Genomic DNA, 26,491 nt, shown 5'->3' with positions numbered 1-26,491 from the left:
TATATATTATAAAACAAGGTGGTTGGGGCACCTGGGTGGCTCAGTTGGTTAAGAGCCTGACTTCAGCTCAGGTCATGATCTCACAGTTCGTAAGTTCGAGCCCATGTCGGGCTCTGTCTCCCTCTCTCTCTGCCCCTCCCTGTTCACACACACTCTCTCCCTCAAAATTAAATAAACATTAAAGAAATTTTCAAAAAATATTCTCTAGCAATTATTATAGATACTACATTTCAGTGTCTTGCAGATCGTATCATCCCAGATTTTTACATTTTTACTATTTCCCCTTTAAAGATGACAATCAAGATTTTTACAATTCAGCATATTTCACTGAAGCCATAGTGCCCTTCATCCTTTTGGCTGTTCTTTCATGTGAGGAAGACACATGAATTATATAAAAGAGAAAATGTTGCTTTCTATTATAAGATTTCTTTTACAACATTCGGAAAAATTTGTAAGCCTATAACAAGTTTTTTGCGTTATGTTGGGGAAAAACTATTCTTTTTGAAAATACTGATACAGAAACCTCATGTTTGGGAAGTGACCTATTGATTTGGCTACCTAAAATTAGAAGCATTGACCTTGAGGCTTTTTTTCCAATAGGTTTGCATTTATGGTTTTTGAAAGATTGCTATCCATAGTAGCTGAGAGCATATGCTCACCTTGCCTCAGTCAAGACATGTTCAAGGTGCTTTTTTAACAAAAAAAAAAAAAAAGAAAAAAGATAATGACATGGATGTAAAAAGAGAATGGATACACAGATTTCTTAAAAGTATCAGGCTAACCTATGACATTAGTAGTGATTTTTTGTACTTAATTAACTGCTTCCATACCCTATCATTGTGGCATATGTCATCATTTTATTTGTTGACATGGCTACTATGCTAACTTTGGTGTTTAATGCCCACCTTTAAAAACCTAACCAGGTGGGGAGCCTGGGTGGCTCAGTCGGTTGAGCGTCTGACTTCGGCTCAGGTCATGATCTCACGGCTCCTGAGTTCGAGCCCGGCTCGTAAGTTCGAGCCCCGCATCAGGCTCTGTGCTGACAGCTCAGAGCCTGGAGCCTGCTTCCGATTCTGTGTCTCCCTCTCTCTCTGCCCCTAACCCACTCGCATTCTGTCTCTATCTCTCTCAAAAATAAGTAAACATTAAAAAAAATTAAAAACCTAACCAGGAAAACTCAGTCTTACAGCAGGTTTTCATCTGACTTTAAAAGATTAAATTAATGAGGAAATAAAACAAGGAAAGGAAAGTTGATGAAAATTAAATAGGAGAATGCAATAAATGTTTGTATTCTTTTTTGACTGTGGTATGCTGGTTACCTACCAGTAAGAAAAGAGCTTTCCAGTGTGGGCTATTCTTTTGCTGGAGCATCCATATGTTTCAATCTTACTCCCCTTTGATCAACAGAGGCTAATTGGGAACTTTCCTGACCCCTGTATTCAGTCTGTATTGTGAATATATAGAGAATATTTATGCTATAAAATTAAGTGAATCATCTAGTATTTAAAACCATTCTTTGAGGGGCACCTGGGTGGCTCAGTCAGTTAAGCGTCCACCTTCAGCTCAGGTCATGATCTCACAGTTTGTGAGTATGAGCCTCTGTGCTGACAGCTCAGAGCCTGCAACCTGCTTTGGATTCTGTGTCTCCCTCTCTCTCTCTGCCCCTCCCCTGCTGGCACTCTGTCTCTCTCTCTCTCTGTCTCTCTCTTAAAAATAAATAAACATTTATTTCACTTAGCATAATGCCCTCCAGTTCCGTCCACTTTGCTGCAAATGGCCAGATTGCTTGCTTTCTCATTGCCAAGTAGTATTCCATTGTATATATAAACCACATCTTCTTTATCCATTCGTCAATTAATGGACATTTAGGCTCTTTCCATAATTTGGCTATTGTTGAAAGTGCTGCTATAAACATTGGGGTTCATGTGCCCGTATGCATCAGCACTCCTGTATCCTTTGGGTAGATTCCTAGCAGTGCTATTGCTGGGTCATAGGGTAGATCTATTTTTAATTTTTTGAGGAACCTCCACACTGTTTTCCAGAGCAGCTGCACTAGTTTGCATTCCCACCAGCAGTGCAGAGGGTTCCCGTTTCTCCACATCCTCTCCAGCATCTATAGTCTCCTGATTTGTTCATTTTAGCCACTCTGACCGGCGTGAGATGATATCTCATTGTAGTTTTGATTTGTATTTCCCTGATGATGAGTGACGTTGGGCATCTTTTCATGTGTCTGTTGGCCATCTGGATGGGGGATGGGGGAGAGGGGAAAGTGGGTGATGGGCAGGGAGGAGGGCACTTGTTGGGATGAGCACTGGGTGTTGTATGGAAACCAATTTGACAATAAATTATATTTTAAAAAAATAAAAATTAAATTTAAAAAAAATTTAAAAATTTAAAAAATAAAAATCATGTAAAAATTTTTAAAAAATAAACATTAAAAAAAACTTTTTATAAGTTTAAAACCATTCTTTGATCTAGTTAAGCTTACCAGCTCTAGAAAAGAATATGAAAATGGGAAAAAGAATCTTGAATGCACCAAAATGTCTTCTAAAAGTCTACATTGGCATGCCAAGGACAGCTATCATTTTCCAACTTGACTTACCAAAACAAGAAGTCAACACAGTAGGTCTCTTTACTTTAAGAAAGAAGTAAGCAATCAACTACCTTAAACTGAAACCATATATGGGCTTATATCCTAGTAGCCCTGTATTGTAGAGTTTAATAGTCTGGCATTTGGACTCTGCTATTTCAACAAATATTTATCAGAAAGGAGGCTTTATGTGTCAGGCACTGCCCTACGCAACAGGAATAAAGGGTGAGCAAAACAAAGTCCCTGCTTTCACAGAGCTTATGTTCGTATTTCCTAGCACTCTGACCTTTACAAAGTTCCGTAACCTCTTCAGACTTCAGTTTGGTTTTTTTTAATGTTTATTTATTTTTGAGAGAGAGAGGGAGACAGAGCGTGAGTAGGGGAGGGGCAAAGAGAGAGGGAGACACAGGATCTGAAGCAGGGTCTAGGCTCTGAGCTTGTCAGCACAGAGCCTGATGCAGGACTGAAACCCACACGCTGTGAGATCATGACCTGAGCCAAAGTTGGGTGCTTAACCGACTGAGCCCCCTAGGTGCCCCCAGACTTCAGTTTTTTCATCAGCGAAATGAGGACAATACTACCTCGTCTGTAAAATTATTCAGGTTTACATGAATTATCAGTGTGATAAGGTGTTTCGTGCCATGCCAGGAACACAGGAGATACTCAGTTAATTTTAATGTTTATTTCTTCATGATGATAATAATTACCAGGAGCACACATTACAACCATATCACAACTTTAAATCTACTAGCTCAAAATTGAATTTTTAAAATTCTCCACATTCTATGGGCTTTTTTTTTTTTTTTTAAGTAAATGCTAGGGCCAACATGGGGCTTGAACTCATGACCCTGAAATCAGGACTCACATGTTCCACTGACTGAGCCAGCTAGAGTACATCTCTATGGGCTACTTATTAGTAATGATTAGTGGCGAGAGTAATACCTAGGCTGAAAGTTTTACAGACATGCTGTCCAATATAGGACCTCTATAACTATTTATTCATCTATTGAAATGAAGTCAAAACTATTTTTTTTGAGCAAATCTTGGCTCTTCCTCCCCACCAGAGCTTCCTTAACACCCCCTTTTTATAGGTAGAGGAATCATCTATTCATGCACATATCCTTGTTGGGCTTCATAAACTCTGGAGTAGATATTAAAGCATGTTGATGGCCCGAGAATACCAAAAATAATGTCACTCAAGTTCTTGCCAGAGACTGTAACCTCAGATTTTCTGTTATGGGAAAAAATAAAAATAATTCAGCTATCTAAAAAAATAAATAAAGTTGTGTGAAGGAGATACAGTCCTTCCATTCCTTTAGACGTGCTTAATTTTTCTCAAACAAGCCACACTACTTACAGACTATCAGGTCACCTGAAACACATTATTTTGATGCCCTCAGAGCTAACTCTCCCAAATTGCTCTTTGGTGTTGTATCATAAGACCACACTAAGGATACAAGTATGAAAAACAGCTGTTCTCCATGGCTAGTTTGCTTTTACCACCCAGATACAGTGCATCATAATCAGTTGTATAATCATCTTTGTATTTGTTAATAGAAAGCTCAAATTTTGGCCATCATCCAGCAATTGGGCAATTGTACAGGTCTTGTATTAGTCAAGTTTATATATTAATCTTACTTTATCCCTGCCATTGTCCTATTTCTTCTCTTTTTTTTCTTTACCCCTTTTTCTTTTATCCTACTATAATATATATACAAGTCATCTCAGATGCTTTTTTCAAGAACAGATATGAATAAATAACTATTAAACAAGCAAAAGTAATTTACTACTGTTTTCTTACTTAATATGATATTATTTTTTTCACTATTAAATCACCGTAAAGGTGTATAACTTTGAGCCCCCCTTTTCACAATTTGTAAATGTGTAAATAATGTTTTTTCTAGTATATGGGTTATAACATTCTTTATTATTATTGGGACTCCTAAAGTACTTTTGTCTTGATAATGTAGGTTTTCCTTCATTTGCAATTTCTTTGAGGAAAGTTTTCAAAGAAATTTTTCTACTAATGGGTATGAATTTTTGACCCAAAAGCATTGAAATTGACTAAAGACATCTTATTTTCAATAATCAACATCTTCCTTTTTTACTGTGCATGTTCTCCACCTTAATTAACCTTGTAAGTGGATTCAGAGCTTTCCCATTAGTGTGACTTTTTAAATTTTGTCTATGGAATAGAAATAAAATAATAGAATCTATCCATCTATCAGTGATACCCAAAGGATATATTTGAGATTCTTTGGGAAATAATTCCTATCCATTGCTACTTTAACAAGATCCAAGTAATAATTCTCACCGATTTTAAAATCCTTGGGAGGGGGGAGGAACTTTATGGTTTTATAATTAAACATATAAGGTTACCTAGAGCCAGTATACAAAACAAAGAAGTGGGAATAATATGTACTTGCCAAATTTTGTAATACATATAAAATATACTTTTCCATCCATTACAACATCTCAAACCTGAACTGAAAATTTTTACAAACCCAGAAGTAATCCCAGAAAAAAAAATTCCTTAACCAATAATGAAAGATTTTAGCCTAAAAGTCTTCTGGACAGTTGCAGAAAAATCTATATGGAACACCCAGTTAGAGTTTTGAATTTTTTGTGTGGGTTTTTTGGGGTGTGTGTGTGTTTAAGATGTTCAGATAGGAAATGCTTTGGGGGAGAGAACTGGTAAGGAAATTAAAGTTTCAGTATAAATGCAGTAAGGATTACAACTGTAAATAATTTTCATAACTGTTTCTAGTAATTTAGCCATATCTGGTTCTGTTCAGTCTTTATTGTCAATTAGTCCCTAGTGGAACTTAATTTAGTGCTCATGAATTCTCCCTATCCTGATAATCTGAAATATTATGTGGTATTTGAAGTAATCAGTCCTCTCTAATATGTTTTCATGTCATTTTCTAAACTAGTCCATAGTAGGAATTTACTGTGTTTACATGACATATTTGTGAATATATGTATTTAGTTAAAAATCAGTGCATCTTTATCTTAATGAAAGATGTTAATTTTTTCAAAGTTTATTTATTTAGTTTGAGAGAGAGAGAGAGAGAGAGAGAGAGCAAGTGGGGAAGGGGCAGAGAGAGCAAAAGACTGAATCCCAAACAGGCCCGTGCTCTCAGCGCAGAGCTGGATGCAGGGCTCAAACTCACAAACCGTGACTTCATGACTTGAGACAAGATCAAGAGTTGGACGCTTAACCAATTGAGCCACCCAGACACCCAAGATGCTATTCTTTATGCATTAATGCTGTTGTGTAAATAATTCAGAATCCTTTAAAGATTCTTGCCATGTAAAAAGCAGTTGCATCCTGGGTTTTTGTGGGGTTTTTGGTGTGTGTGTGTGTGTGTGTGTGTGTGTGTGTGTGTGTGTGTTTAAGATATTCAGAGAGGAAATGCTTTGGGGGAGAGAAGTGGTAAGGAAATTAAAGTGTATTACCAGGCAGCATGAGGGTGACTCTAGACTTAAAGGCTGAAGGTAACAAAAATAGTCTATTTCTATATTACTAACTAGAATGAAAAGAAATTACAGTGTTAGGAGCATCACTGACACTCCAGAAGCCGTCAGTGTCCGTTGTAAGGTAACAGGGAGCTTTCATGACCAACATCAGCAACTAGATGACATTACCTAACAGAGCCAGATCCTTTTTATTTTTTTTTTAATTTTTTTTAACTTTTTTTATTTATTTTTGAGACAGAGACAGAGCATGAACGGGGGAGGGGCAGAGAGAGAGGGAGACACAGAATCCGAAGCAGGCTCCAGGCTCTGAGCCATCAGCCCAGAGCCCGATGCAGGGCTCGAACTTACAGACCATGAGATCGTGACCTGAGCCGAAGTCAGACACTTAACCAACTGAGCAACCCAGGCGCCCTGCCAGATCCTTTTTAAATATAACATCAAGAAATCCATCAAAATTGAAAATGTAGTCACTTCGTGCCAGTTTTATGTTATTTATAATAATTTGCTTTATATGATATTTTATTCATCTCCATAATTAGTAGTATAAACATATTTGAAGCTATTTTGATTATAGTTAAGAGTTTTCCTTAATTTATAACTGGAGAAAATAAGAACCATAACAATTAGAAAAAAAAAGTCCTGAAAATGTTCACATATGATGATTGTTTATGTAGTAAATTCAGTATCTGTAGTTAAATCTTTTGGATGAAAGGGATAATTTAGCAAAGTTGCTGGATACAAAATCATTATACAAAATTCAATTGTATTTCTGTATACTAACAGTAAGCAGTTAAAGATCCATTTATAATAGTGTCAACAAACTTGCAGTAGTAAAAAATAAAGCTAAGGAGTATATCGTGTTTGAATATTCAATCACTCAGCATAATAAAGATGTTATTTCTCTCCAAATTGATATACAGGTTTAACATAATTCCTGTCAAAATCCCAGCAAGATTTTTTTGGATATATAAACTTCTGGAATCCCTAAGACTACTGTCACTTCTGATACCAATTGCAAGTGGGTGTCCCTAAGACTGCCTTCAGGTTTGATCATTAGCCAGAAGTCCTCACAGAACTGACTGAAAGCTATTATATTCACAGTGACAGTTTAGTACAGCAAAAGGGTACATAGTAAAATCAGTCAAGGAAGAGGCGTATAAGGCACAGTGTCAGAAATTTCCAAGGATGAGTTTCTAGCTGTCTTCTTCAAGTCAAGTAATAGACAGTGTTTTCTTCTTTCAGCAACATAGTGTGAGAATATACATGGAGTATTGCAAACCAGGGAAGCCCACCTAAGCCTTGGTGTCCAAGTTTTTCCTGGAACTCCGTGACGTTGACATGGTTGACCATCTAGTGGTGCAATGAAATAGAAAATAGTGTGGCAGTTTCTTAAAAAACTAAGCATGTAACTAATATATAGCTCAGCAATTGCACTCTTGAGCATTTTATCCCAGAAAAATGAAGATTATCTCATGCAAAATTTTGTACGTGAATACTTATAGCAGCTTTATTCATAATAGCCAAAAAACTGGAAACAACCCAGATGTCCTTCCACAGGTGAATGGTTAAACAAACTATAGTACATCAATACCATGGAATACTACTCAGCAGTAAAAAGGAACAAGCTATTGAGACATACAACAATCTGGATAAATCTCCAAAGAACTAAAATGAATGAAAAAAACAATTCCAAAAGGCTGAATACTGTATAATTCCATTTATATAACATCCTTGAAATGACAAAACTATAGAAATGGAGAACAGATTAGTTGTTGCCGGGGTGAAGGAGGGGCTGGAAGAGAAGTGAGCATGGCTATAAAAAGGCTACATAAGTTATATTTGTGGTGATGGAAATGTGCTGTGTCTTAACTGTAGTACTTTCATATTATAATACAGTTTTACAATATGCTACTATTGAGGAAAAGCATAAAAGGGACACAGAATGAATCTGTTATTTCTTACAACTACATGAGTCTAAAATTATCTCCAAAAGTGTAATAATTATAGCTTAATTAATCTAAAAATGAAGTTCAAATTCTCTATGGAAAAAATGATAAAACTTCACTAAGAAGCATTAAAGATGATCTAAATAAGTGGCAAAGGGCACCTGGGTGGCTCAGCTGTTAAGCATCTGACTTCGGCTCAGGTCATGATCTCACAGTTTGTGAGTTGCAGTCCCATGTCAGGTGAACATGAGCCCCACTTCAGGTGAACCCCACTTCTCTTTCTCCCTCCCTCTCTCTCTCTCTGCCCCTCACTCACTTGCACCCTTTCTCTCTTTGTCTCTCTCAAAAAAATAAGTGGCAAAATATATCATGTTCGTTGGTTGGCAGACTCAGTATTGTAGATATATCCGTTCTTACTAAATTGGCCTATAAGCTTTAGTACAATTCCAAATAATTTAAGTGACATGAGCAATCTACACTAGCTACTTTACTGTCTCCTCCTTCCTCTCTGCCTCCTTCCTCCTTTCACTGGCTGCAAAGAAAACATGTCTGCTTTTGAAAATTGACAAAGCAATACAAAATAATGGTGTGGTTACAAAAGTTCATATAATGGTTTATGTATTCAGAATACCAGTAGCATTTTGCTTTCCAAATTCATAAGTTTTTATGCCATGATCTTCTGTATACCTCCCTTTCCTTAATTTCAAAATGGGAATAATCATCAAGATAGTGCAAAACCCACAGAAAAGGTTTATGATTCTGTGCTTTATTATATTTAACAGTACTTAGTAAGCATCAGTTTTCTGGTGAATTCTGTCCCAGACAGCTGTTTATATAGCAAACATCTATGATGTTTATATAGCAAACAACTATGATTTCTGGAATAAAATGTTTTGAAGCATTAGCACCCCCACCAAAAGATTTGGAGATAAAGCAAGGTATTTTTCATACATAAAATAACTAGTCAAGCAGAATGGGTGTATGATAATACAATATACACTACATACAAAGTGCTGAAACATGACAGAAAGGGAGTAGTTGGTATGGGGTAAGCAAACCAAAGAAAGCTTATTAAGGGAAGTAAATATTGAATTGGATGTTAAAGCAATCAGACATACATCTGAATTTTTTTTTCTATTCCAGTGTTTTACTGAATCATACATATTCACTATATTATGGTAAAATGTCTTTGTACCTTTGGCTTCTCACATCTCTCTATAGATTTCTTACTTGTGAAAGGAAACTGTTGGGGTAAAATTTTATCTAGGGTCCTTTCCATGTCTTTACTATTTTATATTTGGTATGTTTCTATCTGCATCTAAATTTAGACCAAACCAACTGCATCTTGGGAATAGAAGCTCTTGAACAATCACAGTTAAAGTTTTTCTGAGAGTTCTTAGTTCTGACTTCTAAACCTCTTTTGATGCTAGAAAATTGTATTTACTAGGTAAGTACAACATTTTAGCTAAAGAGATCTGGAAGATACTTTGAGTATTTGTCATTGCTTATCAACTAGTTGCTTAATGGACTGTGGATCATCACCTCACCAGTTTTTTGGAGAAAGCAAGAAAAACATTCTACTTACTCCTTTCAGCTTTAGTTATAGAGTCTCCAACTGTCATTATATTCCAATTTTAGAGGAATTTACTTCTTAACTACAAAAGCTAACATATTCTTCAACATAAGGTGTATTTATCAGTCTGCATTTAAAATGAGTAAAGTTTGACCATTGACTCATCAAAAACCTTACAATGCTAATTTCTTCTCTGGCCAGACTTCGAAATCACAGACATGATAGGGGATACTAATAGAAGAACTGAGAAACAAACTCAGAAAAGAAGACTAAAGCCAGAGAATGGAGGGCTTTAAAGCATATTAAAGAATTTCTACTTGATTTCTTAGATTATGGAGAGCTATCAGATAAGTGAGAAGTAAGGGAGAGAGGATTCATTTTCAGAAATGCCAAACAGGGGCGCCTGGGTGGCTCAGTCATTAAGTGTCCAACTCTTGGTTTCAGCTCAGGTCACGATCTCATGATTTTGTGGGCTCAAGCCCTCAGTCTTGGGATTCTGTCTCTCGCTCTCTGCCCCTCCTTCACTGGCACTGTCTCTGTCTCTCTCAAAATAAATGAATAAACTTTAAAAAAAGAAAAAGAAAAAACAAATACCAAATGAAAGCTGAGCTGTGTAGTTAACAGTAGGTTTACAACCTATTGGAAATTTGTACAACACCACATACACACAATGGAGTCCCAAACCTTTAGACAATTCATTTCCCGGTTCTTCTTCCTCTCTCTATTTCTCGGGCTTATTTTCACGAGCTTTGCAATGAGCAAGCACCAAAGAAAGGGAGGACAAACTGAAAGTCTCTGTGTCACCTCGGAGAATGTACATTTGTTCCAGTCAGACCACTTTTTGCCTTACATGGGCATGGATGATGTCCAGTTAAGGCTGTAACTTCTGTCGTACTCAGCCAATAAGGAATCAGGGAAGGGACTTGCACACTAGGAGATAAATTGCCTGCTGTAACTACCATCAGACACCTGCTCTTGCAAGAACATTGATTAAAGCCTCTGGGTAGGTGGGCTTATTTCTCACAGGTATTTTTGAACAGAGAAAGAAGCATATGACACAAATGATACTTTAGAATTTTTCATCTGGTAGTAAGAGGGGTACAAGGTAAAGGAGGAGAGGCTGAAAGCAATGAAATGAGTTAGGAGGAAGTTGCTGGATTCTAAATGACAGGTCGTTAAATCTAGAATGATAACAGAGGGATGAGAAAGGGAGAAAGAGATGGCAAAAACTTTTTGCCTAGGTGTAATTTTCAAGATTTGGTAACTGATTGGATCAGGAGGCCACAAACAAGGGAGGAGAAAAATCAAAGATGGCTGAGAGGCATTCAGCTGGAGTAGTTAAGAGAATGTTGTGTCCATTCATAGAAATGAAAAACTCAGTGGAAAAACCCGCCTGGAGAGTAAGCCCAACAGTTTCCTCTGGACTGCTTGCAGAAATGGAATGCTGTGACAGCATATTCCCCATCCCAGTACCTTGCCATCACACACTGCAGTGCTTCCAAGGACTGAGAAATCAGAAGTATGAGCGTAACTCACAAAAGTAAATTGTTAGGAAAATGCTTTGCCTAGTTCAACTCCATTTTTTATTCACTACTTGGAAATATTATTTTATTAGTCTCTCAACTCTTACTGCATATTACTTTTACTGTATCATTAATGTATTTATGTGAACTAGCAGTAAACAGATTTTCTACTCTGAAGTGTGTAGAATAGTGAGCCCCAGAGAATGCTCTAGACATGGGTGGAGTCCATAAATACAAGCAGGAAGGGTTAAATCCTTCATTCTAACTTCCCATAATCCACTCACCATTCACCAGATACCATCCTGTATTGTTTTTTAAATACAAGTCAGATTTTATTTCTCCTCTGCTCACAACTCTGCCAACAGCTCTTTCACTGCACTTGGAATAAAATCCAAACCTTTCACTACGGCCTTCCATACCTCATATAGCTTGGAGGCTGCCCACCTCCAAGTCATCTTCTGCTGCTTCCTCCTCACCCACAGTGCTCCAGCGTTTCCATTCCTCAATTGTGACAAGTTCTTTTCTCCTCAGAGAGCCCTTGAGTTCCTCCACAACTCTGCCTGCTGCATTCTGCCCCCAGACATTCATCTGGCTCCTTCTTGCCATTCAGGTCTCAAGTCAGAAGTCTTCACCGAGTCTAAATTGATGACCATCTCTCTTTGTCCTGCCACATCTTCCTCCCTCATTGTCTTCACATCCCGGCGCTGTTTTCTTCACAGTCTGAAGTTTTCTAACTGTCTGAAGTTAACATGTTCAAAATTAGCATGTTCGCTGGTTTCCTTGTTTATTGCGTGTCATCCACTCTAGCATGTATGCAACAGGAGTGGAGCCTGTATATATCTTGCTCACCAATGCATCCTCAGCCCCAAGCAATAGTGCCTGGCATACAATAAATACATGTATGAATGTATAAATTAATCATAGAACCTCTAGAAAAACTATCTGCCCACAAAACATATCATTTAGAGTAGAGTCCACAATGGAGAGAGGAAGATCACAAAAGATCTGGATATTTGAACTAGTAAATGTTTGTGTTTGATTTGGTTTTGAAATAAGGATAGTATGTTGCAGTTCATCTCTCTCTCCCTCCCTTCCTCCTCTCTCCCCAACTCCTCTCCTTCCCTTAATACACAAAGTCAAACTAGCATCCCTAAGTTATGGATACCTATCTCTAGTAACAGAGAAGCCAGGAGAAAGAGAAGCCTGACAAGATAGATACCTGTCAAGTTGTACCAGTCTTCTCAGGCAACACTATTTTAGAATGGAGCCTAGTAAAGCTCTTCCTGACGATTGTGTTGGGAATAGGATTAGGAACCTATATTTACGGAAATAACTATTTTTTAGTTCTTTAAATTCCCTTATTCGGGGCTCTGTCCTCTTGCTATCCTTTGGTAAAGTTACTGCGGAAAATGACAAAGGGAAACTGGAAAAAGGGAGCATTTGCCCATCTTGGCTCAAATTTTAAAGGGAAACAGTATCCCTGGAGGCCAGGCCTTGTGGCAACATTAGGAGTAGTATGTGACACAAGAATTAAAACCGAAGAAAGCACTTCTAAACCAGTTGTTGGAATTTGATAGGCAATGGAAGCAACAAAAATGCATCCATTTTTCATGGATTAGGAGGTCGATTAGAGAGGTCTTCCAGGTTCAGTGTCAGAGACCCACACCTACTGTAGGCTGTCTACTCTGCCTAAGAATAAGTTTACGTCCCAGAGTTGTCTCCCTGGGTCTTAAGATGCCTTATGCCCTGCATACCCACCCCCAATCCCCCTTCTGTAGATGAGAGATGTAGAAAAGAAGCTGGAGGAAAGGACAGGATGCCAAAAGATTCAAATGACCCAAAGATTTCTACCCCTGAGTTTACATCTTTGTTTCTGCCTGTCTCTTATTTCTGGTCAAGCTTGACAACCGGCCTTCGTGTCTCAACAATTTCAGCCGTAACCAGCATTGCATTTTTCATGCAATGGAAAGAGATTTGCCTATTTCTTACACAAGTAATTTAACAAGGCAATGCAGCATGTCTACTAAGCTGCTCTTGGCATTTCCGGTGCACAGTCCCAGTGAATGGCCCACCCCACTCCACTTACCACCCCCCACAGTGACTGAGTCTCACACTTGTGCCTTCTAACTTGGAGAGTCTCTGTTAGGAGCCCTTCTCTGCTCAAATATTTTTTTTTTTTTAAATGATGTTCTCCTTAGAAGCTCTAGAATTCATTTTAAAATGAATTTTAGTAGTTATATTTTATTTCTTTTTAGAAGGCACATTATTTTTCAGTGCTCTAGTATTTCTCTAATTCTTTATAACTGTCTAAAAATAACTGCTGGTAAGCTTATAAGTTCATTAGTTAATCCCAGTGGGACTCAATAATGCATATTACAGACCTCTTGATTTTTATAAATTAGATTTGCTCAAGAATTCCCTTACCTGTTATTATCAACATAGCTATATTGACAGGGTCCTCATTACTTCCTAATTGCCCATATTTCTTTTTTCTTGTTAAAGATCAATTTTTAAAATCAAACCTTGTCATTTTGAAAGTATCATAGACATGTTATCCTGTTAATATTAATGTTTCATATCTTTCTAGGTTTTTCCCCCTTTGTTATAGGAAACAAAATTTATTCATTACCTTTTGCTTTAAAAATAAAGTATATTTTTGTAGTGGGAAGGGTGATTGGAGAATATCAGTGAGAAGGTAGGAGGGTAGGGGCACGTGCTAGTTTCCCTCACCCTAAAACAAAGACATAAAAATTATATTTTGTATTCAGAAGTCACTCTGTCAACAGTTATATTCCCTATTCTAAACCAGACCAGAAAATGTAAATAATGCATAGATTGTTGAAGTTATTCCATGACCTTTTGGTCTAGGGCCATGTAAAATAAGGTGACTAGCAATAATTAGAGTAGCAAGTAGCTGACCAAGAAATTCTTCTAAATTATCTCTTTGGTGAGAACTTAGACTGTCCATCATTATACTAGTAAACCTCATCTCTGGCTCACAAATTTGATGTGTGTGTTATGTGTGTCTGCACACGCATGCATCTCTGTGTGTGTGTATGTGTGTAATATCACTTGAAGAGTGATTATTTGCTTTCCCAGACATTTCTTCACTTTATTAAAAGATTTGTTGAGGAGGTAAATAACCCACTTCTTCCTTTAAAGAAATTCTATTTACAGAAATTATATTTACATATAAGTTTTTAAGACATCTACTGCATAAAATGAGGTACAGCTTCAGACTAGTCTACATCTGCCAAAGTAAACATCAGGATTTTGGCTGCTAACTCACTAGCATATTTTGGCATGGTTTTTGCCCAAAAAATATAAGCACCAAGATCAAGTGAAGAGGAGTGTGGACAAGGCAGACTTGTAAGAAACACTTGGATTGAAGTCATCACAGGAAGAAGTAAAGGGAATAGACAAGACAGAAGAAACAGCAATGTTTTCTTCTCTCTTACCCTATTCTTTGAGCATTCCACTCTCAGTGCTATTTCCAACCATTTTTTTGTTGTTGTTTAATTTCTAAATGCTATTATATAAATGTAGCCTTCCTCTTTCTCAGTTCCATTACAAGATACCTTTTTAAAATACATAGTCTTTGGGGAAAACAAATGACACATTTTAGCAATTTGATCTTTCTCATATGATTTACAGTCTCGTACTTCATACTTAAAGTTTCTAATCCTTTTGACCATTTGTGCTATCATTACCACTTTGAAATTTGCTACAGTTTATTTTTTAAAACAAGTGATAAGTAAAGGATAAATAATCAGTCTAGTATTTTATGGGCGATCCCCTGCCCCCTGCCTTTTGGTTCTTTACCAGTGAATAAGATCACTGACAAACAGTATTTATGGAAGAAACATTAAGAGAAATAACAGGCATTTTCTACTCTGTATAGGATAAAAGAGATAGCTAGAGTAGGGCTCAGATTATAGGGAAAATTATTCTCTAATATAATAAAAAAAAGAATTAACTGTTCATTTTTATTTAAGCTGACACTTGATCATTTAAATACCTCCTATTAAAACAAATCTTATGCAGTGCTTTTACTGTCTTGATATGAATTCTAAAGATAACACGATCCACCTACTTCTAAGATTGCTAAATTATTATAATGCTTTACATATAGAAGGAATAAAAGAAAAGTAACTCATAATAAAAATAATATCCACATCAATATTTAAAGTGCCCTAGAAAATATACATAAGAAGGCATGCTATAGTAGTCAGATACTTAGTCCTGTACATAAAATCACCATGGATTCAACAGCTACAAATGCAGGCTGATGCGGGTGTGTTTATTGACAGCTCAACTTTCATGGGCAGTGATGCCATCAGGGATGAGATTTTTCTCATATGGTAAACCACTCTTGGTAATTGTATAAACCACTATTGGTTATTAATATTCTGAACAACATAAAGTATAAAATCCCTTCAATTTACATGGTAGTTGGATTCCTGGAAAATTCTGTATATGTTAAAATGATGCCAAAAGTACTTTGAGATTATTTGTTAAACACATCTAAATTCTGAGCCCATATAATTATAAACAGGGTTTTTAACTACATGAATAGCTGGCGGAACATTTGAAAACCATGTGGGATACAAAACAATCCTTCATCGTGCTCTACTGCCCTGCAAACTGTAGGATTTCCACCATCTCTGGCCTTCTTCTGTTAAATGCCAATAGTTCTTTCCAATCATCTTGACCACCAGAAATACCCCTACACATCTCCAAAATGCCCCAGAGACCATTGCCATGCCCACTAAGAATCACTTATTGGGACTGAACAAAGGCCCATTTTTGTCATGAAGCACTGGGAACCAATACGTTTTATTTTGATACTGAATTGATCCTATGGATTAGAAAACTGAATTTGCCCCAAAGGTGAATTATCCAGAAAGAACAAGCCTGCCAATCCAAAAAGATACAAAAATCACTCCCTGAGAACGTGGCAGGTATTTAACATGGAAACCCTTTATTCTCTACATTGTGGGAACCCCTCTAGATTATGTAAAGGGGGTCTGAAAAATGGAAAGTAGTCCGTAGTCCCTAAAAAGATGAGGTTTTGATTAGGGTAAAGTTGTGATAGAGATGAGACCATGGTTATACATAATGTTGTCACTGCAAAATGGAATAATTTTCCATATTACCCACACATCACTGCGGCTTATCAATAAGTGGCTCCTTTTTTGATTGGCCTAAAATTTCTACTTTTATATCCTTTTATGAATAGATAATGTAATGGCCCAGTGTTTCTGTCCTCATGTAGTTTGCCTAAAGTAGTGTATTTTTTAGATACTGGAAAGCTGCTCTCAAAAGTTTCTGGTTTCTAAGCATTCTATAGGTAGATATTCATATTAATTTATAAATATTTTCATTGAACTTTGGCTCAGACCTTTCGAAAATGGTCTCCAAACATGTTCGTGAAATGTGTATATGCAGCCCCAGATGGATATGCAATTACCTAACTTGCAAATGATATTTTAAAAAAATTATTAAAAACCTCCTTTGATAATTTTTGAAAAGAAAGCCATTTTTATATAAAATATTCATGTTACTACTCGTTATTTTAGGGAGACTTCTCCCTCCCCCATCTATTGTCTGTAATTCAGTTTCTACCCCACTTCACTTATTACCTTCACTCCTAGCAATTTCCCTTCCACTGACAGAGCACATACTCTCATAATTTATACTCTTAAATTGCAAGGGTGAATGTTGAGAGCCAGTGCAGGTACTCAGTTAACTCAGGGATTTTTGGTCTTTTCAGCCCAGGACTAGTCAAGCAGATAGTCATCATAAGCTAAAACTAAAAAGCTTTTGTAGTCATTTTATCACCAGGGAAATTTGTTCATCCTTCAGAAAGATTGTCACCAGGAAAGAAAAAATAAAGGAGTTAAATTGCTTCAGACCATTGACTCCTTAGGTCCCTCTAGATTCATAGATTGAATTGGCTTTCATGGGGTGGGAGGAATTATGAGAAGAATTCCCTGAGAAAGCTCACAAATTGATCATAGCCTTGGTAACACTACTAAGTGTAAGTGTGATCACTATGGAGGAAATGCCAAATGAGGCTGGAAGCATGGGAAATGAGAAGGAAAAGAAGACAATTAACACCTTTTTTTTTTCTTTCTTTCTTTCTTATTGTGTTTGGAAATGGGTGTTGCCATGTAGTGTGCATCTTCAAAAGACAGGAATACAATTGATTTTAAAGTATTTTATCATTGTAAGTGCCATTAGTTATTACTGAAGTGAAACTAGATCCGCAAGCACTGTAGAAATAGGAACAGGTATTGCATAAACCTATCCAGAAACTAGGCCCTCTCTCGATAGACCCACAAAATATTACTTCAAGTAGGTATGTCTGAGCATATCTAGAATGACTTACTACTTGGGTTTAGAGAATATAAATGCCTTCCAAATTCAAAAGAATTCTTTAAGATTGTCATAAGAATAAATCAGTGAGAATTACAATGATAAATATCCAGATGTTATGTATTTTTTAAGGAACTTGAAAGTTTATATATCTTTGATGCAGCCAGGCATATATACATACATATACACACATACATACATATATATACACATACATTTTCCCCCCAAGAATTCTATTAAGACTTGTCAAATTCAAGTCACGCACTTTAGGTTATGCCAAAATAACCTATACTCATTTCTCTCTCCCATTGAATAACATTGAATTTTGCCAAAAATGCGTAAGCAAACAAGAAATGACCTCATTTTTGTTATCTGAATACAGTAGTGTTGGAGAATATTTTTCAAGGATATGACTTAAATAGTGGATCTAAGTTCCCAGTGCCAGTTCATAAAGCCAAATTGCAGAGGATAAGGGGATAGAGACCATCCTTGTGAGGGCACCTCTAAAGACAGGGGTTCTCTAGTAGGGCCAGTTCCCGTATCTAAGTCCCATGCACAGACTGTAGCTTTCTGCTCTCTGGCCGACTGCAGCCATAGCATCCTTATTGTTGTAACTCCCAGATTGTGATACTGTCACAAAACTGTTGCTAGGCAACAAATGTGGTTACCAGGTCTCAGCGAATAGCTGAAGGGGAAAGCAAAGTGTTGCACCATTGTAGAGTAACCATAGCAATGACCTACTATTACAGACTAAAGAATTATCATTAACAATGTTAAAGTATCAGACAGAGGCCCTGAATCCCAAGACTTCCAGGCAGTGTCTCTCTGCATAATTGAGTGATCTAGGAAGAGATTTCAACTGTTTCAAAGCTGTTCACTCATTTCTATGCTAGGAGTCTTTGCTGTTATTATTTTTATTTTTGTAATTAAACAAATGGTTGTTATGAAGAGGCTGGTGAAATGAAACGTTATCACAAGGAGTCGAAACAGATTTATATCCTCATTTGTTCTTATGTCTACATCATGTTAGTTTTTGCCTGTGTTAAACTGAAGGTAGGTTTGATTTGAAAAACACATTAGTATCAAATTGAAGCCACAAAAAAAGCTGTAGTAAAATAACCCAGTAAAGTGACAAACTAAACTTGTGTTTTCTAAGTCGAATTCCTCCCGACAAAATAGAAGGCCTAGATGCTCTTTTTGTAGTCACTGCTTTTGAAACGCTTTTTTTTAGCTTTTCTAAAACTGTCCCCTAAAGTCTGTAAAAATGTAGCCTCCCAGGGCACTTCTAGGGATAGTCTCCTTTCAATCTGAACCTTCATGAAGCATCCCATGTAATTTGGTCGCAGTGACCTCCCTGAGACAAATTATGTCTAACGGCACAGCTTCCAAGAGAGGCAAGAAAATTCCGATTTATTTTATTCTCTTGGGTAGCAGAGAAACGTGGGTGCTCCGGGGTGGGCGAAGAAGCCGGGTCCCGCGCGCAGGAGAAACCAATCCCCGCGCGCGCCCGCGCCCGCACGCGCGCGCGCGGAGCCTGGGGAAGTGGGTGGTTTCGAGGCGGGAGAGGGAGTGGCCCTTCCCTCCGAGCGCCTCGATTGGCCCGGAGGGGCTGAGGCCCCGGGGCCGCCCGGCCGCGCCTCGGGCAACCCGCGGGGGGTGGCCCAGCCGCGTCCTCGCGTCGGGGGCGGGACGGGGCCTCGGGCCGGAGGCTGCGGAGGTCTCCGAGGGCCGCCCCGGGCGCCAGCTGCAGAGCAGCGGAGGAAGCAGACGCGGACAGTCCCGAGCCCTGGGGGCAAAGAGAGCCCTCGCGTACAGGTGTGGCCTGGAGAGGCCGCGTCCGGGCCCGGAGACGCGCTCCGGCTGGGGAGCGGGCGCAGGAGCTCGGGCCGGACGCGGGGGACGCGGGCTCCGAGGGCGGGGCTCGGGCTCCGGGAATGGCAGCCGGGCGGCCTGTGCCTTGTTACCGAGCGAGGCCGCCTCGTAACCGAATCTGTGTTTTTTGCAGGCACCGACCGTCACGAGCTAACTTCCTGGAAGAGCTTCCCGTCTATTTTCAAATTCTTTACCGAAGCCTCTGAGGCAAAGACCAGTTCCCTCAAGCCGGCTCTGACGCGGCGCTCCCACAGAATAAAGCACGAAGAGCTGTAAGAGGAGAACGAGCGAGACGGGGGAGGGGAAGCAAAGGCACCACACTCGAGCATGCATCCACACGTCTCCTAACTGCTTGTTGTCGGCGAGCAGACTCCCAGCCCCTCATTAGATTGTTTTCTTCCTAGAGCACAGGGTCGTGATATATACATCTAAATAGCGTTTTGCATTATTTCTAGATGAGTGCAACTGTCAAAGCAATATGGGTTCACTGGTCGCGCTTCCTGCGGGCTGAGCTTGGGCTACGCGCTGCCCGTCAGCGCGCAGATTAAGGCTGACAGCGCCCTGCCCGGCGCGGCCGGCGCGCTTCTAATTGCCCTGACGGAGCCCGCCCGGCACTGCGGGGCGAGCGGCGTCTGCGCGGTCCTACCGCCCGCTGCAGCGCAGCCGCGGCTTGCCCTGGCCCCCGGCCCCCCTCGATCATGTCCTTTTTTTTTTTTTTTTTTTTTCCGCCGAGCAGAAGCAAACTTTTATTCTAGATTTCAAACTTCCATTTTAAGTAGGTCTCTCCTAAGGGCCTCTTGAGCCTCTTTTTTTTTTTTTTTTTTAAAGGAAGTTTCCCCTACCTCATCCCCTCAGAAAAGCCAAATTTAAATTCAAAACGTGAATGCAGTGATGTGCTATGTAGTCTTGGGAGTGCAAATTGTTCTCTAACAATCTATTTTCATTTCGAGACCAGAAGAAAAACTTTGCATAAGAATCTGTGAAGTACCGATTACACTTTACCGCTGAAAGATCCTTGCCAGTTGAGTAGGAGATTTTTACACAAGTCTCTAATTTCAGAAGACGTTGTTTAAACCGAAACATAAATGATGAGCAAATCTTTTAAGTGTGAAAGGTCCCATTTTCAGTGGAATTCCTAACTTTATCATTAGAATTGACTTTACTTTTTAAATGTGTATTGAGTGGCATTGTAATTTAGATCGCACACTTGTTTTGCTTTTTAAATCTTAATGTGGACAAAGTTTGCTGTTGTGGACAATCCTAACTAGAATGATCTATTCTGATTCATGGAGTTCGATCCTTTTAGGGATAGTATTTTACCGTCATCAGGTGAATGAATCTTGTCCTCTTTCGCCTTTTCCTTCAGAGAGGCTGAGTGGGGCTAAGATTATTTTTTTTTTTTTTTTTTTTTAGTTTTCTGCTCCAACAGAAGGGGAAAGACCTAGTGTGAAAGATTTTTTCCTCTCAATCCAACGACATAATTTTTAGTAGTCCACTTCCTCTGCAGGGTTTTGCCCTACAGTTTCAACAGTTACTGTAATCCAGCTAATATCTGGCCAACACTGTGAAATATAGGAGGTAAAATAAGTTAAGATTTTGCTGACTTTTACATTCAAATATTAAATCTTAACATCAATTTTTAATTACTTGAATTTAGTTACTTGGGGAAGATTCTGTTTCTGGCAGATGAGGGTCTGAATTTAATATTTTTCATCCTTTTTTAAAGCGTATGCAACAATATGCCTGCCTTATTTAAGGACATGACAAAATGTACCCAAAACGACTTAGAACTGTCTGACTTCTCAGAAAAAAGAACTTAAAATAACCACCTCATGGATAAAATGTTTTTATATTACGAACCGATTTCAGCAAGTTTTAAAACTGAAAATATCTGTGTTTGGTATGCATTAATTCGTTCTTATACTTTTAATGATGGCAAATCAAAATGATCTTCTTTCAGTGGTCATATATGCATATCTTTTGATATTATTTTAGCAGAAACATTGTAGGAGAAAACATCAAAACGTCATTTTATCCAACTCCTGGATAGCTTAAAATGTATCACCTCAACAGTGTCCATCCAGCGTGTTGGTCTGCAATCTTTTCTGTTTTAGAAGTAATGGTGAACTGTGTACAATAATGGTACCTTCCTTTGAGAGGATATGAGAAGTGACGTGGATTGAATAATTATTCAAAGTGTTATAAACTGTGTGGTGTTTTCACTGTATGAAAGTATTCACAGGAGAGCTAGTCTTACTGCTTTTTTAAAAATCAACACTTGTACATTGCTAAATTTATGAAGCTTATGCACCTGAATTAGAGCAAAGCAAATATGCTCAGCTTATAAACTCAATCACTCCTGTCCCTTCTCTTCAGTTTTCTCACTTCTCTTTCTGAAAACTTTTACTTGCAACTAGAGTGAATCACTGTTTAATTGCCTTTAATACTTTAAAACTACTGGGTTGTTAGCCTTGTTTAACTGTCTGTGGAGATCTATTTGCAAACTTAAGTTGTGCAAATGTAATTTCTCCTTTTGGATCTGTGCTGTAGCAACCCGGAGAGAGCTAGGCACACCAGCCGAGACCTCCGACTGATGAGTGATAAGATTCCTTGTAATGGAAGATTTTTTTAACCTGTTGATTATGTGTCTGTTGGTATAAATGTAGTAATATAATCCACCTCAATTTTCCTGGAGTAACAACAGTCAGTTGGTAGTAACACGCCTGCTTGGAGGCGACAAGTGTTAACAGTATTTCTGCTCTGATCTTCCCATTTTGGTTTCTTTAGACAGGTTTTTAGCAGAGTAGAGGTTGAAAGTTAGGATGTAGGCTTTTTTAAAAATTATATACTCGGTTCTTAGAGCAAATGGAATGGGAAGCAAGGAGTTGTTGATAAATCTGAGATTCAAAATAGTCCTATTAAAACTTCGAAGCCAGATACTGGCTTTAGAACTTTATAAAGGTATCTGACCACGTAGCCGGTAAAAGTTTTCATGGATATTTGAAGGGGGTGGGGGAATCTATTTGTAATAATAATTGTTCTTTTCTCAAGTTTCTGCCTTGTGCTTTGACCTGGATTGCATTATTGTTTATACAAAAAAAAAAAAAAAAAAAGAAAGCACAGGAGTTTCATATATATTATATATTTCTGTTTACCATTTTAAAATAAAAACAATTTTCCCAACAAGCCTCAGCGTATTCTTGCTCAGAAGTTCATCTATTCATGTATAGAGGTTAATAAAAGCAGAAACATAAAAAGAATGGTGGGACAGCATTCATCAATATTTTAAACTGCATCGCTGCTTTTATTACTATTACTGTTGCTGTAAGGTAATATCCTAACTTAACTTGATCACTCACTATTTGGCTTGGACCTTTCACAAAGCTAACAGTTTTTAAGATGTTTGTTTTTAATATCTAAAATATCTCCTGAGCTACAAGGAAATCTGAAGCCATTGTTAAGCTATCATTTTATAAAATATACTTTAATATACTGTAAACAAATGTTTTCCAAAAACAGTCTAGTGACATTAAATTGCTCCCAAGTCCCTATATAAGTCCTTGGTGTATTATGTCTAATCTGAAAATATCCTGTTTACACATATTTTACATCCTTCCCTTCTTTAAAACCTGTAACTCCTTTGAGAGAGTGTGAGTGACAAAATATGTTAAGTGTATTATCAGGGCTAATAAGTTAAAAAATTTCTACACATTTCTCTGGATTACCTGGAGTCCCAATCCAAACACATGTGTCTCCGGTTACAATCATAGTTTTATAACTGTAAACTGACAGGTTTCTATAATCCTGGTTCACTTAAGAAAGATTACTATTACAGAAAGTCTAAAAATTTCTCAAAAACTTTCCCCATGCCATTATAGGGAAAAAATGTCTTTAAATAAATGTGAGACATTCTCATCTTTGAAATATGGGTGGCAAAAAAAACGTTAATAATGGTGGTTATTTTATGATTACTTATTAGGGGCTGTAATAATATAAAATAAAAGACTCCAGGAGGTACTCCCTTTCAAAAATTGAATACTTTCCTTCCTTCCTTCCTTGTATAGAGTGACTGAGTGGGAGTCTCTTGAATTGTTCGTCTTCCTTTTATCTAATATTCTATTAATCTCCAAAAAGATCAGTTTGAGTCTGGGAAAGGGTTTTTAATCAACACTTCACAGAGTTTAAAGCTACCCTACCTAAAGCGTCAGCTTTGTTAGGCGGTTTTAGATTTAAAGCATTGCAACTGTCATGCACTGTACTAAAAGTAAAGAATGTACACCAAGTGGAAGATGTTGAAAAGAGGGAAATAGCACAAAGTCGATTAACGGAGATTCGAGAATAGAAGTAGCCATCAAAGCATTCCAACGTTTATCTTGAAATCTATGTAGAGTTAAAAAAAAAAAAAGCAACAATGATAGTTTTAAACCTCACACTTAGGAGGGATGAATGTTGATTTAATTGATTCATTTGGATCAATGTTTTTAAAGTTTCACACCACTGATCTTTCATGTAGTGATGTCTTTAGCAGTCAGTGGTCTGACATGAGCCTTCTCAGATTTCATCAGTGGGACTCTCCATGACATCTAAAATTATGCAACAGCCTGTGCAGTGGTAACTTTGGAATTGGGAGACCTCGATGCCAGAGAGCATGGTCATATTTAAGAACTCTTGTTAATGCTTAGCACAAAGGTTTTAGGGAGTGGTAATTGTAAATGGACCATAAAGGTTAAAGTGACCAAATATTATATAGTGGGCTTTAATTGCCAGATAGGAGAAAATCATCCTGAAAGTTTGACCATTAAGTGGATATCGTGCAGTGCCCAGTATTTTCCCCTTTAATGGAAAAACTGGAAAATGGAAATTTGACTTAACCCATGAGGCCTTCCAGGCAACTTTTCCCAGCCCTTTGCCTTGAGATTTGTGGAAAACGTTTCACTATATTCTTTGTATTGTTGGGTTGAGTTCTGTTTGAAATATACATGAAACATGTTTCTAGAAAAATCTAGAGAGGCCCTTCATCTTTCTTTCTAGAGCATTCAGCTTTTCTTCCTTGGCTATTACATAGGGTAATATGGGAGACTGTCATAGGTAAAATAATGTTGAACTGTACTTTGTAACCAGCTTGCAGTACCAATACAAAGAATCTGAAATGAAAAGACAACCAACACCCCAAGAATGATATGTCTCTTTTTAAAGTTTACAATTTGAATAATGAACTTGGATAGAAACTTGGCAGGAAAACAAACCATGGCACCATCACATCACCAACCATTTTCACTTTTCTGTCCAATTTCAGAGTGCATGTGTTTGTGAGTATTTCACTAGATCAGTGACAGCTCTTTATTTGCATAATTATATGCTCTGGTCTGAAGAGAAAACTAACCCCCAAATTTCATGGGTCACCAAACTGCAACAATCAATGTTTTATCACGTATGCTAAGCAAAATCTAAGAAGCTATATGAAGTTTCTTGGGGAGTTTTTACTCCTCAGAAAATTAAAGAGTTTTCCTCTTCTGAATAGATTCAAAATCTTTCCAAGTTCTTTGTAACTGAATTCTGTTTGAAGGCAAAACTAGAGATTAACATGTCGATCTGGATCTTAGACTCACTAGCATTACTTCAAAGTGGCTTAAGAAGAGCAGCATTTTTGGAACACTAAACTTTTAAAGTCTAAGTACTGTCCATGCTATGAGGAAAAAAATTATTGGTCAAATTATGATTGGTCAAAATGAAGTCTGAATTAACTACAATTGACTGTAAAGTGGATTTCCTTCTTTGAGGTAACTCAGGGTTTTTTGTTTTTTTTTTTTTTTTAAATAAAAGACCTAATAGAAAAATATGTATGTATGCATATATGTGTGTGTGTGCACATACACACATGTGAACATCCATACCCATCCATGGGGTATATATACCCTTCCCACCAGAAATAAACAATACATACAGTATGTGTTTGTCTTTGCAGTGCCTGTTACATAGTAGGTACTCAATATATGTTGGGATTGTTTGTAAACATATTTTCTTCTAAATAAATTTTCATGTTCAAATGCTTTAAGGCATTGTAATAAATATTTTTAAATGCCCCAACTTCATTTGCATCTGTAAATTCTGTCTGTATGTAATGTGTATTTGTGTGTAAGGTTGGCTTTATTCCATTAAAGAAAAATTGATTTAAACTGTTGGTGTCTATTTTATAGGCAATCTGCCAGACATGAAATACAATAGAGCATAGAGACACATGGAGAGAATGACTTTGTTATGGAGTTATTAAAATCCTGGAAAATATGTCTTTACCTAGGCACTTTAGAAATATACTAGGTACTCTAATTCTACTGCAAAAGGACTTAGGTATGAATTTCACTTAAAAGCATATAAGGCATTGCCTTTTATAGGAAGTGATCTGTTTGTAATAATATATTAACAGTTTTATTATTAGGCAATTCACTGCCATCAAAAACATTAAGGAAAAAAGAGGGGAAAAATTCAGAATTGCATCGTTTTGAAGTATTTTATTATTTATTTTGGACAAGGATGAGATCTTTAGGTCAGGCATCAGAAATTTCCTAAAATGTTCCTATCATTTCAACTGAGAAAATAACTTCTTCCAAGTTTTTAATCAGAGTTACAAATGAAAGACATTTTGTTTCTCCTTTAGCCTGAAAACTTAAACATCTTATCAGGAACACTATCCACAATCACCACATCTCACCTTCTCCCTGCCTTACTGAAATGTTCACCTACTTCTGCTGCCTCTGCACCACCCCCAGCATCTACCTCCCCAGAAACTGCTGTTGGGGCTGAAGATCTTGGAGTCCTCTAGGTGAACATTCCTCAAAATTGAATCTGTAAAAACAAATAAATAAAGTTTAGCATTTTTATCAAACAAAAGGAGCTGGTAGGCAAATGAGTTACTGCTAAGCAGGAAAGTCTGAAAAATAAAGCATAGAACCCTCCTAGATTACTGTTTAAAGATAGGTTGAGGACCTACATGCCTCTGAGTTAGATTAATTTGCATTTCATTTTTTAAGGTATAAACTCTTCAAAGGAAAATAAAAGACTATACTATATACCTAATTACCTTTTTTTCCCCTCTATTTGACTTTTGTAGGAACCTTGCTGTGTATGAGTT

General features: G+C 37.6%; 1 protein-coding gene across 7 annotated transcripts in view; it reads left to right on the top strand.

Annotated features, from left to right (window-relative positions):
- Positions 1–25,538, top strand: part of FAM172A (family with sequence similarity 172 member A) — a 427,753-nt gene extending 402,215 nt beyond the window's left edge. For all 7 annotated transcript variants that reach the window (XM_023258464.2, XM_023258436.2, XM_023258451.2 and 4 more), the window contains one exon: positions 19,496–25,538. In XM_023258464.2, the coding sequence (XP_023114232.1) occupies positions 19,496–19,638 (143 nt within the window). In that variant the 3' untranslated portion in view covers positions 19,639–25,538. The remainder of the gene's footprint in view (positions 1–19,495) is intronic.
- Positions 25,539–26,491: the final 953 nt, after the last annotated feature.

Source organism: Felis catus, chromosome A1 (genome assembly GCF_018350175.1).
Source record: "Felis catus isolate Fca126 chromosome A1, F.catus_Fca126_mat1.0, whole genome shotgun sequence".
Classification (NCBI taxonomy): Eukaryota; Metazoa; Chordata; class Mammalia; order Carnivora; family Felidae; genus Felis; species Felis catus.
This window is presented reverse-complemented; position numbering and strand designations above follow the sequence as displayed.